At 45.2% G+C, this 15,616-nt stretch overlaps 1 protein-coding gene across 1 annotated transcript in view; it reads right to left on the bottom strand.

The window, feature by feature from the left end:
* Positions 1-15,616, bottom strand: part of LOC126230763 (uncharacterized) — a 436,134-nt gene that overhangs the window by 218,277 nt on the left and 202,241 nt on the right. Inside the window, exon 13 of the mRNA XM_049942407.1 lies at positions 7,789-7,943. Coding sequence (XP_049798364.1) covers positions 7,789-7,943 — 155 coding nt within the window. The remainder of the gene's footprint in view (positions 1-7,788; positions 7,944-15,616) is intronic.

The following is a 15,616-nucleotide window of genomic DNA, read 5'->3' as shown; positions in this document are numbered from 1 at the left end:
ATTTTCTTTCCGTGCTCCGTCTCTAATGATTACGTTATCGATGAGACAAGCACAGATCTCCTCCTCCTCCTAGGCACCGGCACTGACTGCAGTTAGAAGGGAGTCCAAGTCAGTCTGTGTTACGTTTTTAATAACGTCACGTTCATGTGAACAGTACACTGTGATACATTTTTGAACAGGTCTTGAGGAGAGGAAGAGGAGTACCGAAAAAAAGTGATATGCAACTTAAAAAGGATTTTCTGCGTTTCATATCTTCGTAACGAACAAAGCTGCAAGAAATGCAATCAAGTTGGTTAATGATCTCCTGGTAGTTAAACAAAATTTGCTTGAAATTTTTTTTTATTTTGCTTCTGGATAAAAATTGTTTGGGGTGATTATCTAGAAGAATAGTAGTCATACCGATGATTAGCTCTCGCTCTTACCAAACGATCTCGTCACAAAACACACCACTATTCACTGCAAGTTCTCTACATTTTCTGATAAGGATAGAGTAAACTATGGGTCAAAGAGTATTTCGTAGTTCTTTCGCGGATGCAATACGTTTTCTTAAATATCTTACGATGAAGAGTAGCTTGGTATCTACATTTCCTATACCTAGATTCATGTGATCATTTTGTAACGGAGATGCTCAGTTAACCACAGCCACAGACGTTACAAGAGAGGCGTTGTTCGTCACTCTTGAAACTCCGATTTGCTTCCAAGAAGAGTCAGGGAAAATATGACTTCATCTCTCATACGTCTCGTGAAAAGACAACGGAGAGAGAATCCAAGAAATTAGTGCTGATGCGTAGGCATACTGGCATTCGTTTTTTCCCATGCAACATTCGTGAAAGCAACAGGAAAGGTCGAAAAGACATCGGTGCCAGAAGTGCCCTCTGCCACACATAAAAAGTGAGTAGCGGAGTATTGGGGTAAATTAAATCTAGTTAGACACTTTGACCTTTTAACTTAGCAAACATTTTAATGCTGTGCATTTACTTATCGCAGGTGAGGAACAACTATCATTTTGTTTTACGCCAGATATTCTTGGGTAATCAACGCAGTGTGCGACCTCACGTTGTCGAGATGGAGGAACCGATCGCCTATGCGCCACTTTCGTCGGAGAAAATGCTGCGACAGTCCCGTAAGACGGCGTGTGACATTGAAGACGTCCCAGATGGACTGTCTACGATCTTCTAGCATTGTATTCCGAACAGTTGCGACATTTTCTGGAGTAACGCCGCTTGACGGCCATCCGGAATGTGGATCATCGTCAATCAATTTTGTGCCCTCTTGAAGACGTTTAAACAGCCCTACGTTTGATTGTCACCTAAGGCGTCGTCCGCAAATGCTTGCTTCATCATGGGATGTGTTTATGTAGAGTTCTTTACGAGCCTGAAACAAGTTTGTGCACACACGTTATTCCGAAACACCTGCCACCATCAGTTTTGCAGGATACGCAATACACAAGACAGGGGAAATGAGCGTAAAAACTAAAGGCAACAACCTAGCACAAACTGTGTGAGTCACTAAATCTCATAGGATGCATGAGGTACCACCTGGCGGCGTTTCGTCGTACTACCTTGACTTCATCAGCTACACTCACATACCGGGAACTTTAGGTTCAAATGGTTCAAATGGCTCTGAGCACTATGGGACTCAACTGCTGAGGTCATTAGTCCCCTAGAACTTAGAACTAGTTAAACCTAACTAACCTAAGGACATCACAAACATCCATGCCCGAGGCAGGATTCGAACCTGCGACCGTAGCGGTCTTGCGGTTCCAGACTGCAGCGCCTTTAACCGCACGGCCACTTCGGCCGGCGGGAACTTTAGGATAGCGCCTCTTGTATTAATTCACATAATACTTCCGATCCACAATGTTTATTAAAACTAGCACTGCTGTTGAAATCGGAAAAATTGTTTTGAAACACTCTGTGTTATACCTTTTACTTTGCGATCTCCTGCCGGGTGCCGGCCGTGGTGGCCGAGCGTTTCTAGGCGCTACAGTCTGTAACCGCGCGACCGCTACGGTCGCAGGTTCGCATCCTGCCTCGGGCATGGATGTGTGTGATGTCCTTAGGTTAGTTAGGTTTAAGTAGTTCTAAGTTCTAGGGGTCTGATGACCTCAGAAGTTGAGACCCATAGTGCTCAGAGCCACTTTCTCCTGCCGGCATACGGTAGCTCAAAAGTTTTCCACTGTACTGGCAACTTTCACTGCTGAAATTATTTCGCGCGTTGTACTCTAGCACGTAAACTGCAGAGATGCGCGTATATACCTGCCTATCGATATCTACAAGCATTAGTGTCTACGGGACCTCAGTAAGCTTTGGAGGAAGGTGTCTGAGTTCCGGTTGCACGAGCCAATCAGATTCGTGCGTGCCTTGCGGTTTTCTGTGAGCAGCGTTGTTGAAACACAAGGAGTCTGATCTGGTCGGTGTGCTGGCATGGTTTGCTGTAAGGGGCATTGCCGTCTGGTGAGATACTCTCTGGTTATGTACATTTTTTGCGGATATCGTTTGATTTACGCGTAGCAATTTTTTATTTTATTTTTATTTTTTATTTATTTATTTATTTACTTATTTTGCAAGGTTCGAGGTGGAGAATTGCAGCGAATCTTTCAGAAATTTGAAGCGTGTCTCTCGCGTGAAGGTGCTGCCTTTGAGCTGTTTGTGAAAAGCGTAGACTTCGATGCATGCTACAGAATCGGCTTTCTACTAATTCTGAATGGTAGAGCATTTACATTCGTCACTTCCCCAGACTATTAGCGTTATTCAGCGTTTCTCGTCACTTATGGATTTCCTTTTGTTTGAAGTTCTCACGTGCTGGAGCATATGTTCTTAACATTGTATGTGCCGTCGTGTTTTAATTACGTTTTAGATATAGTTATATAATTTTCTACTCAAATATTTTAAAATCATTTTGATTTCCTTGCCATCCCTTTGCTATGCAAGGTGTCCCAGGGGAAATGATCAATGCTCAGGGATATTCCGGGAACGGTCATTGGAAGCAAAGAAGTCTAGTAAACAGAGGCTCTAAAATGGATACTTAAGACCTATGGTCACTTAATCATCATCGATACTGTGAAATAAATCTCTTCTATTGCAAGCTCTTTGTTTTTCATATTTTGAGAAGTGGCAGTATGGACCAAAACAAGAAAATGTGACCCGTAAGCACGTGCTCTACAGTGCTTACCTGCTTACCTTAACAGCTATGAGCGCTTGTTCATCTTTGCTAGTTTGAAACATATCTCTTGAGGTACGTACTTTAGATCCCTTTTGTACAGGACAATTTTTTCTTGTTTTGACCCATACTTCCTCCCAAGCAAAGAACTTGCGGTAGATGAGATTTGTTTCACAGTACCTTCCTGGGACACCCTGTATAAATAAATTTACGACGAGTTGACTTCGCAGGTATCACAGTATACTCAATACCGGTTGCACTATCGTGCTATCAGCAAAGATAGTACTTTCTGAAAACAATTCTGGGGTTAATCTCAAGTTCTAAACCAGTCACAGTGACCAGTACGCGTCGTTATGCTAAGCATCCTTTTTCAGAACTGAAGTAAGTTGACTAATTTTGACGAGGCTGACAGAACCGCAGTTTTTCAACTTATCAGATGTGACAAATTTATTTCATGCGTTTGGAAGCTATTCTAACATTGTGTGTACATCATTCCCATTGCGCACAGCGGCACTATAAACAATGTTGTTGAGACGTTTGTCAGGTAAATTTAAATATTTGCTACGATTAATCACGTTCAAGTAAATCAACCAGCGAAAATACATTCCTGTCGGATCACAAAAAGTGCGATTACATTTCCGTTTATTTAAAATACTGGACGAAAAGTGCGGTACCAACTGCCTCGTTCTACCTTCCCTCAGCATCTTCAAAAATTTTGACATTCGTCCATATTCGCGCTTTTTTTTAACATACAGCTCACCTCAAACTCCCACAAGTTACCTTAAATGTAACTCAAGCACGTGCACTAGTCTATCTCTGTAAGTCGCTCATACCCATCCACTTGCCGGCCGGAGTGGCTGAGAGGTTCTAGGTGCTGCAGTCTGGAACCGCGCGACCACTTCGGTCGCAGGTTCGAATCCTGCCTCGGGTAGGATGTGTGTCATGTCCTTAGGTTAGTTAGGATTAAGTAGTTCTAAGTTCTAGGGGACTGATGATCTCAGCAGTTGAGTCCCATAGTCCTCAGAGCCATTTGAACCATATGAACCCATCCAATTCCATCTGCCCTGTCTCACCCACTTATTCGACCCAACTCATTGTAATTGTCTCCCTCTCTAACTTCCGCTGTTCCCAAATCTCACACCGACAGCCATTTTCGTTCTGATCCACTAATGCTGTCTCTTCTCATTGTCACTGTCTCCCTCTTGCTCCGTCTTACTGCTAATATCTCATTCCTGCATTACTACTGCCGTTGCTGTCTTTCCTCACTTTCAAACTCTCTCTCTGCCTAGTTGTCATTGTAAGATACTCTGTCTCATGATCACTAGCTCTCACCTACTTCCACTTTCCCTTTCTCTTTATTCCTCACCCCCCACCCCCTTCCCCTGCCACTGTCTGCTTGACTTTTTTACTTTTTTCCTAGCACTGTTCTATTACTGTCAACTATGATCCCTCTCTTTCTCTGTCACTGTCATTATTTGCCTTCCTCTTTATATAACACAACCTCTGTCTACTGTCTTTCAGTATTTATTACTTCTCCTTGTAATTGCCATTGCGACTGTCTTCTTCTCTCTCAATAAGAAGTGCAAATATATTTGTTTGCCAAAACGTATGGGAAAATTTTTGAAGAAAGGTGCGGAGGTATTTTAATGATAAACAGGAACGAGCATTTTTTTGCTGGTCCATTCTTTTCCCCGCTGCAACAGGGCATTTAACCAATATGAAAACTAATGCATTGATGAGCAAAATTTAGATAGTTTACTTATGTGAAATTGAAATAAACAAAAAGAATTTTACACCTCAGTCCTGATTTTAAGTGCAAAAAAATGTTGCATGTGCTCCCAGTATAACAACATTATCTTCGCAGATGATAACGAAGACACTTTACAGCATATTTCTCCGTGATACGTCAATTTATAAACAACGTTGTCGCCTCACAACGGATTTTACGTGTGTATTTCACGTGTACAGGTGGGATAACTTTGAATCTCCGTAAGTATATGACGATAATTCTAAATATCGTTCGAGATCGGTCTTAGGAATACATCGTAAACATTCCAATCATTTGCTCTGCTTAACTGCCTTAGCGCCTTTGGCTGGGTTTCAGAACTCACGTTCTGGAAAAAAAACCTACAACGACTACAGGTAGCACGTTCATATTCACAAGACATGTTCTGCAGAAATACTTAGCATCTGGACCATGTGGGCCCGCAGGTTTTAGTTCAACCACTTACCGGTAAAATATGCCTGCGGCTCTCGTTGTCACTATGAACAGAAGGTAAGGGATCAGAGTGAGTTGAGCAGACGTGCAGGATGCCTCGCAGACGTATGCGCGGACCATACCGTCAAATTGGCGAGTTTGAAAGGAGGAGGAGGAAGTTAGTGTTTAACGTCCCGTCGACAACGAGGTCATTAGAGACGGAGCACAAGCTCGAATTAGGGAAGGATGGGGAAGGAAATCGGCCGTGCCCTTTCAAAGGAACCATCCCGGCATTTGCCTGAAGTGATCTAGGGAAATCACGGAAAACCTAAATCAGGATGGCCGGACGCGGGATTGAACCGTCGTCCTCCCGAATGCGAGTCCAGTGTGCTAACCACTGCGCCACCTAAATCAGGATGGCCGGACGCGGGATTGAACCGTCGTCCTCCCGAATGCGAGTCCAGTGTGCTAACCACTGCGCCACCTCGCTCGGTTGCGAGTTTGAAAGAGGACGCATTATTGGCATGGGAGAATGTGATGTATCCATCCCGGAAATCACTGCTCGTGTGGGACGAAATGTTTCGTCAGTGCGACGCGTGTGTGCAGAATGGTTGACGGAAGGCCGTGTCCGCAGCTCGTGGTCGTGCGGTAGCGTTCTCGCTTCCCACGCCCGGGTTCCCGGGTTCGATTCTCGGCGGGGTCGGGGATTTTCTCTGCCTCGTGATGACTGGGTGTTGTGTGGCGTCCTTAGGTTAGTTAGGTTTAAGTAGTTCTAGGGGACTGATGACCATAGATGTTAAGTCCGATAGTGCTCAGAGCCATTTGAACCATTTGGACGGAAGGCCGTAGAACGCTACGTGATGGGTCAAGTCGCACCACCCAGGCCACCCACCGAGGAGATCGACATTTCATCCGTAAGGCACTGCAGGACAGGTCTGCGTCTTTCTCGTCTCTAGCGCAACAGTGAAACAGCGTAACACATCGTGCACTATCAGGGGTGACAGTCAGTTGCCGTTTATTACTGAATGGGTTACGTGCGTGTCGTCCGCTTCTCCGCCTACTTTTGACGAATGCGTAGAAACATACTAGACGGTGATGATGTATGAAACGACTTCACTGGGGACAGGAAAGGAATTAAATAGTGTTTTTGTTCAAATCCAGGTTTTGTTTGTTTGAAAAGGACTGCCACATTTGGGTTCACCGCAGACAGGGGGAGCGGCATCACAGTGACTGCATTCGCACAAGACATACAGCGCCATCTCAAAGCCTTATGATGTGGGGTGCTGTCGGGTACAAATCACAGCTGGTGCGTGTCCAGGGCACTGTGTGCCCTACGTGAATGACATCCCGCGACCCGTAGGCATCCTTTCTGAAAACACCCGACGCCATTTTTCAGCAAGACAACGCACGACCACATGTTGCTGAACGAACACGTGCCTCCTTGTTGTCACAAGATGCCAGCCTTTTGCCCTGGCCCGTCAGATCACCAGACTTCTCGCGAATCGAAAATGTGTGGGGTATGGTGAAACGACGGGTGCAGCGTTGTGACCCAATGGCAATCATCACAGATGAACCTAGGAACCAAAGAGATAGACCATTGATGGCTATATCACACGACGCCATTCGCGCCATATACGCGTCCATACCATCACGCATGGAACAAGTTATCAGAGCTCATGCCGGACCCTGTGCCTACATGGCGACACCGACACACGCTGAACCGAGCGGACTGAAACATCAATCATTTCTGCAGAACAGACTAATGTACATGTCCTGTGAATATGAACGTCCTATCTCTAGTCGTTCAAAGTGTTCCGCTTCTTCTGAACTTCAGTATTGTAATGGAAACCGTTTTTTGAGCGACAGCCCATGAACTAACGGTGCCTCCATACGTCCCATTAAGCCCACTGCAGTCTATATCAAATGCAAAAAGAATAAACTAATTTCTTCCATTTTCTTAAGCAGGAGAAAGTGTGAAATATTCCTATTTTGACCCAGTACTGTAGGACAGTGACACTATGACGATCAGTCAGTTGCGTATGAAAATGGGCTCTAGCCCAAGAGCTATCCAAAACACTGGCCCTAACTTTTTATAGCCAACAGAACCCGAGGTAAGAGGACCACAAAATCTCGTTTTTATGCGCAGCGTTTTGGAACATATTAGGTATGCATGCAGTCCCAAGCATACCAATTAACCCTTTGCTTTGCCAGTTATCTTACGTTGAGTGAAGTAAATCTCGTTTGTTCTAGGTCCTTTAATTCATATATCGTATGCAGATTGCGTTACGTTATAATTTCATGAATCTTAATTACATGAAAGGGCATTTCAGTTCATAGCTAATTCGTTTCCAAAAGTAAAGAGGGAGCTTACAAGCTATGTCACGATGTATACACCAGTTACTAATCTCTGTTCTGAACATACAACTCACCCAGTTGTTTGGCGGCGTACCGTAAGTCCCATTCAGCCATACGTAGTAGTCCTTATACTTCGTGTAGTTTTCGTGGGTAGGGTCACTGGAAGCAATGAACCATTCGTGTTCATCGCTGCTGTGGTTGGGCACGAAGTCGAGTATTACTCTGATGCCTGAAACACGAAGAGAATTTTTAGTCTTTGTTTTCACCATCATAGGTCGCAGAGTCAGTGGAGAGAAATATCCCTGACAAAAAATGATAAAATTCTCCATACGTCATATTAGATTAAAATCCAGCAGTAACTAGACAGCCCATTTCAAATAGCAGGGAAGAAAATGCATGTAACCTATTACATGATTTGAACGAATGTACGACAAAATTAATTTGACACTACACGCTTTTCGTGCAAATGATTATCTATTTTTACGTTTTTGCTTAAGATATTGTTTATGTGATTGTTCGACGACGTTATGATTAGTGACACAGAGCAGCCAAGATTTAGAGAGGCGTGCCGCCAACCGATTGGATCCCTCAGATGAATTAACGACGATGGCTGGTGTGTCTGCCAGCCTGGTAGACTGTTTTCCAGCTGTTCTCCAAATCCATATAGGTGAATACCGGGCTGCTACCAACGTCCAGCGGCAGTTCTACGGTTCACAAACATTTCTAAAACGTTCTCGCACTTTCACATGGTGAACACTAGAAACAAACAACTGAGATACATAGTTCCTGTCGCAGTGAGAGGGGGAAGGGAGGTGTAGCGGAGGGTTGGCGACATTTAGAGCGTCCGGCCACCCTCTACTACTAGCATTGTCAGATCCCGATTAACGTGCCCATCCCCTGCAGATAAGGGATAGAATCCAGGAAAAAGGAAACAAATATAGTAGTGATACCAAAGCAGACGGTACCGATTTAGAATTACATTACTTCACATAGTCGTTCGTTTGAAGATGGATTTGTAGTTGTGTTAATGAAATAAAGAAATCTGTGACTAAATTAGACTGGGATGGAATGTTTTCGCTCTTCTTTTCCTACTTCTTACAGAAAACGGAAACACACATACGTGATCGTTTGGGGAAGAATGGTATCGTGCATGAAAGGAAGGTTTATAAAATACGGTAGGTCCAGTCTTAATTCGCTTCCGTTTAAGTAAAATTTTCATAGCACATATATCATCATCATAATCATCATCAACTTTTGGCATACGCTTTTCGATAAAAACATTCTCAAGATTATTATTTCAATATTCAGCAATATCAATACTTGCTGCTCTTGTACACCTTGTAATATCAGTTACAATCGTCCTGTTAAAATGTCGTCTCAAGCTTTTCTCATGGTGGGAACATCTGTGGAGTGAGCATAGCGTACTGCGCTAATTGCTAACATCAAATTTAAATAATCACGCGACTTATACATAATGCTGTTTGTTTATATGATGAGCTAATGCTGAAACTTCGATGTCGCACGTATTTGATAGTAGAAGCAATGGCGAGTAATTGTTGCAGCTGAGGAAGCACACCTAAGTACATCAAGGGAGGAAAGTTACTGTTTATAGGTAAGTACCACAAAGGTCGAATTCCAATAGTCATGCCATAAAGAGGCGCTTTATGTTTTGATTGATATCGACACACATTGTAGTAAAGCGTTATAAGGATAATTTACGTGTATAACTATATACACTGCCTGATAAGGAAGTGAAGCACGTGGAAGACTTGGTCGGATGTCAATGTGATTTCCTACACATACATGCCATCGGTAGGTTGCAATTCTGCGTGTCAGGTAGCGCAGCCACCGGAGTGCATTCATTAGCGCTGTTTATGTTTAGTGTTGTTATCACGACTGGCGTGGTTAACAGGTTTTGATGTTCAGTGGTCACTAGGAAGGACATGGGAAAGACACGTACTCATGTTAGACAGCGTTATCAGCACCTCACAGAGTCTCAAAGGAGGCCTAATTGGGGGTCTCCATTTGGCCGTTGGTTGGATCGTGCAACGTCCTGATTTATGGGGTATAGGGATGTGAGAATGGCCTGCTGTTCGACGGCATAGATATGTGATCGCGGGTATACTAGTCGTCAAGGTTTCGGTCGAGTACGTTTGACCACTACATGGAAGGATCGCCGTGATGTCCTCCACGTACATGGTGCAATCTGTTTCATCCCACAACATTTGTCGGACTAGGGAACTGCTGTCCCATGCATAGCCTGGCGTTAACACAAACGGCTACGGTTGGAGTGGTGTCGTAAGCGAGAAACATGCAGTGCTTATAAATGGCGTCGTACTGTATTTAGCAATGAACTAAGTTTATGAACTTCTTCCAATAGTTTGGAGAGCACAGAGGTGTGGGGAGCTATCGGATACGATTTCGGGTTACTGCCATTTTTACAGCACACTGCTGCCCGTCTTCACATGGCACATGTCCCTTTCAACCGTCTACGTGATGTGGTACTCCCATGGCCAGCAAGTTCATCAGATCCGTCCCCGATAAGACTTATGTGGGACCACCTCGGACTTCAAGTCTGTCCCAGTGCCAGCAACCGCGATATCAATGACCCTTACGACAGTTGCGGATGAGATTTTCCGAGGAGAGCATACAAAAGCTTTGTGACATCCTTCCCTACCGAATGAGTGCATGCATCCAGACCAGAGTGAGTCCAACGTCATACTTCTAAGTGGCTGATACTGCCAAGACGTTCGTAAATTTGAATCGATTCTGCAGTCACGGGAATAACGTAACATACTTTCTCAAACAGTGAAGTTTCATTTCGATTCCCCCTTCCCAACACTCTACCCCCTCCTTCACTTTTTTGTCAAGCAGCTTATTTACAAGTCAAGTGCTATACAAATTCGGTAGTGTATTCTTCTAATAATTTCCGGGTATGCAGCCGGATCCCGTCGACATTCTGCCACGATATTTCGGCCCAGAGACGTCCGGCCATCATCAGGTGAGTACACAACTACTGAAGAGCCCAGGTGCAGTCGCGGTATTTATGCCGATTCTCGCGCATGTGAAATGTACTGGCATCCTACAGCGCATGCGTCAGGTGTTGACATGCGCAGCATAGCCGAGTTGTACGTGCTGCCCTCGGTGGTGAAAATAAAAGTTCATCTAGTCATTGAGTATCGAATGACACTGTCGATTCCGCTGTGATTGTATAATTTTAATAACAGGATTCCAATTTTTATCCAGCTGAAAGCCGTTGTCACGATTTATAAGATTATTGGCAAGACGTATTTCCACTGATTCCTTGATTACGGAATCCCAAAAACCGGAAACCGGGGATAAAATTTTTGTTCCACTGTATTCCATTGAATGTCCCAATGAAATACAGTGCTCTGCTACTGCCGATTTTGACGGTTGCCGCAGACGGGTGTATCTTTCATGTTCTATACATCGTTCATGGACAGTTCTTGTCGTCTGGCCAATATACAATCACAGCGGAATCGACAGTGTCATTCGATACTCAATGACTAGATGAACTTTTATTTTCACCACCGAGGGCAGCACGTACAACTCGGCTATGCTGCGCATGTCAACACCTGACGCATGCGCTGTAGGATGCCAGTACATTTCACATGCGCGAGAATCGGCATAAATACCGCGACTGCACCTGGGCTCTAACCTGTGGAAAACCTCCCGTATCCTCATGTTCCTCAAACCTGGCAAACCGCCGTCCGCCGTCTCCTCCTACCGTCCCATCAGCCTTACCTCGGTCTTCAGCAAGGTCCTGGAATCTATCCTCACCCGCCGCATCCACCAGCATCTCCGCCAGCACCGCCTCCTCCCTATTACCCAGTGTGGCTTTCGGCCGTCCTTCTCTTCCGATGATCTCCTCCTTCACCTCACTCATCTCCTTTCCGACCAGCTCAATTCCCGTCGCTCCGCAATCTTCCTCTCTCTTGACCTCGAACGCGCATATGACCGCGTATGGCATTCCGGTCTCCTCTTCAAGCTCCAAACCTTCGCCCTTCCCATTAACTACGTTCGTCTGATCGGTTCCTTCCTCTCCCGCCGTCCCTCCCATGTCACCATCCATAACACCGATTCCTACACCTTTTTCCCCTCCGCCGGTGTGCCCCAAGGCTCCGTCCTCTCCCCCCTTCTGTACTTGTTGTACACGGCGGACATGCCGCCGCCGTCATCCCCCGTCCACCTTCTCCAGTTTGCCGATGACACCGCCTTCCTTGCCCTTGCCCCCACCCTGCAACGCTCCCAACGCCTTCTCCAATCCCATCTTGACCGGTTCACCGCTTGGTGCAACCAGTGGTTGCTCAAGGTCAATCCTTCCAAAACCCAGGCGATCATTGTAGGCAAAACCACCCCTTCCTTCCGCCTCCTTGATTTCTATCTCACCGTTTACGGCCGTCCCATCGCTCTCACCCCCACCCTTAAGTACCTTGGCGTCACCCTCGACCGTCGCCTCTCCTGGACTCCCCATCTCCAGACAATCCAAGCCAAGGCACGTTCCCGACTCCGTCTCCTCAAGCTCCTATCCGGCCGCACGTGGGGTCTGGACCCCCCCACCATCCTCCACACCTACAAGTCCCTCATCCGCCCTATCCTCTGTTACGCCCATCCAGCCTGGATCTCCGCCCCCCCTTCCTTTTATAAATCCCTCCAAATCCTCGAACGCCATGCTCTCCGCCTTGCCTATCGCATCCGTCTCCCCTCCCCCACGCGGATCCTGTATGATCTTATCCCCTTCCCCCACCTCCTCCTCTTCCTCGAAAGGATACGAATCCTATACACCTCCCGTAAACTCGATCCTCCTCACCCACTCGTCTCCCCGATCATCTCCCACCCCCGCCCGCTGCCGCGCCTGTACTCCCATGTCCAACCTGGTCTCCCTCTCTCCACCCTCCTCACCCTCTCCCAAGGTGGCTTCCGCCAGCTCCCCCTCCCTGATGATGCCCTCCTCCCCTCGATCTACCCCTCCTACCAACTTTGATCCTCCCGCCCTCCTCCTGTGCTTGCTCCTCAGGGCACCCTCCCTCCCTTCTCTCCCTTTTTTCCCTCCCTCCTCCTTTTCTCTCCCCTCCTCCCCCGGGCCTCCCCTCCCCTGTCCCTCTCCTTCCTGCCCCCGTCCCCTCCGCCATTGGCATCCTTTACTCCCCTCTCCCCCACCTCACCCCTGTTCCCCTCTTGGCAGGTCCCCGGACTCGCACACGCTACGTGGACTTTCGCGCGCCGGCGATCGCCGCCATCAGTGTCTCGTGTGTGCCGTCGTGTTTAGTGTTCAGTGTTCACCGTCACACTCCATTGTTCACCAGTGCCATCGTCTTCTTCGGTGTTTGTGCGTCGTCTCAACAGTTTGCAGTGTGGTTTTTATCGTCGAGTGTGAACGGCTCCGTGTTTGTCTCTCTGTGTCTCCTGTTTTATCGCCCACCATTTTGTAACTTTTATGTTTTTCTCATGTTTTTGCTGCTTATGTCTTCTTTGGCTGAAGAGCAGCGTAGTGTGCTGCTGCCAGCCTGCCTATTGTATAGGCTTTAAAATGACAATAAAGTAAAAAAAAAAAACTGGGCTCTTCAGTAGTTGTGTACTCACCTGATGATGGCCGGACGTCTCTGGGCCGAAATATCGTGGCAGAATGTCGACGGGATCCGGCTGCATACCCGGAAATTATTAGAAGAAGAAATACGCCGGGAAAATTTCAGAAGTCACATCGGTAGTGTATATCTATCTCACTGCATGGACGAGGAACTTCAGCTGATTATACATATGAGAAAAAGTGCCACCACAGCTGTATCTTGAGAATATCTTTATTCTATCACAAGACCAATCTCGGCGGCACATACCGCCATCCTCAGGCCATGTTTAACAAAGAACACAACCCCCATATTTGAAAATTAAACAAAACAACGAACACACAAAATGATGGTACTATAGCGTATTAGTTGAAGTAACATTAAAGTTTCATTCTACGATGTATCGGCGGAGCACATATGTCAGTACCTCCATTTTTTCTGCTCTGTTGAGAAATGTATAAGCGTATAAAACATAAACACAGAATATAGCTGAATCACAGTTACAAAACACATGGCTGTCTGATCAGACATGATGTAACTGAAAACGCTGATTGATGTTTACAGACGTATATCAAAGGTGTATACGTAATGTAAGAACCTAACGGTAAAAGTGAAACCAACCTGGTTGCTTTCACTCCTTTCCCTGATATATTTCTTCGATCTGCTGTCACTCCTACTAATGCCCAGCATGCATTTTTCAGCTGCTTGCTGAGGAATCCTCAATTTTTTTAACGGATTTGGATTATAATCCCATGTATCACTTCGTCAAGTAAAAAATGCACGCTGGTTCCGATATAAATAATCTACAGATTTATCTAAAAAAAACTCTATAGTCACATGTTTGTTTTACTAATCATGCGATTAATTTTATGAAATTATAAATAGCCTGTGTCTTCCACAAACTTTACTAAATATCGTGACAGAGTTCCGTAATTAATACTAAACATCATTGAGGAATTCTGCAAACGACATTATAAAATGAAATTTGTTACCAACGGAGGTGCTTGGATAGTAAAGTAAAAAGTAAGGCCTCTGACATCTTAGTATTATTTTGCAGTGACGATTCATTCAGTGAACGGCGTCTGTCTGCTGAATTAAACGATATCTCAGGCAGTAATCAATGAAAATAAATCGCCTACAGGGATAAAAAAGTGGCTAACAACACAAAAAGAGTTCCTGGAAGCGTTAACGTCGTGACTTGTTGAATATGCTCATTTACAATAGATAGAAGGACGAATTACCATACTTTCAGAGACATTATACTTCACTGTGATACCAAAATTGTGCTATCTGCAGTGAATAACTAGTTAGTGAAAATTCACTGTTATAAAAATAACCATATATCAGTACTACGTAGGTATTTTAATTACTGCTGACCTTTCGTACAATCTGAAAACCGTAAAGACAATGCGACATTCTCAAAAAATGATTCAAATGGCTCTGAGCACTATGGGACTTAACTTCTGAGGTCATCAGTCGCCTGGAACTTAGATCTATTTAAACCTAAGGACATCACACACATCCATTCCCGAGGCAGGATTCGAACCTGCGACCGTAGCGGTCGCGCGGTTCCAGAGTAGCGCCTGGAACCGCACGGCCACCCCGGCCGGCGCGACATTCTCCTTTCTATTGAAATACTCGATTAGTCCCACAAATCTAAAGCACATCTTCATTGACACAGAAGCAACACTACTAGAGAGTAGCCTAGGGTTCACAGTTAATTCTGATCTACAACGAATTAGCCTCTGATTTCACAGTGAAAAAATACCGAAACACTCCGTTGATAGCTAACTTGCATTAATAGTTCAAGGGAAATAAAAGAAGTACGATTTCTCCAAATTGGTACCACTCCATGACGAAATTGAAGGCCATACACCTGGTAATTTATTTAGCTGTCGTAGATAAAAGGTCACAGTGAAAGGATGTCGTATCAGAGGTCCCGCGAGGAACAGTTTTGGACCCACTAGTTTTCTCATTGTATATTACTGATGTGTCAGCTATATTCTCTCACTGCAGGTATCATCTATACGCTGACGTCCTTCAGTTGTAGCTAATTTCGGCTCCAACAAACTTTTGCATAGCCCATAGCCATCAAGCATGTAAATGCTCATTTACTTGGCTTATCAGTGCTGCCGCAGAACATACTAGTAGGTTTGAAACCGCGCCCATCTAAAACGGAAGCAGTCTTGGTCGCCTACAAAAAATTTATTTCGACGCGTTTCAGCGAATCGTTTCCGCCCTTAATCCAAAACGTCACATAAATAATATTTTTCACATCTGCTAAGAACTTAATTCTGTTCAAATAACTTACGAGTTT

The sequence above is a fragment of the Schistocerca nitens genome, chromosome 1 (genome assembly GCF_023898315.1).
Source record: "Schistocerca nitens isolate TAMUIC-IGC-003100 chromosome 1, iqSchNite1.1, whole genome shotgun sequence".
NCBI classification, from domain to species: Eukaryota; Metazoa; Arthropoda; class Insecta; order Orthoptera; family Acrididae; genus Schistocerca; species Schistocerca nitens.
The sequence above is the reverse complement of the archived record's forward strand: the minus strand, read 5'-3'. Positions and strand labels throughout refer to the sequence as shown.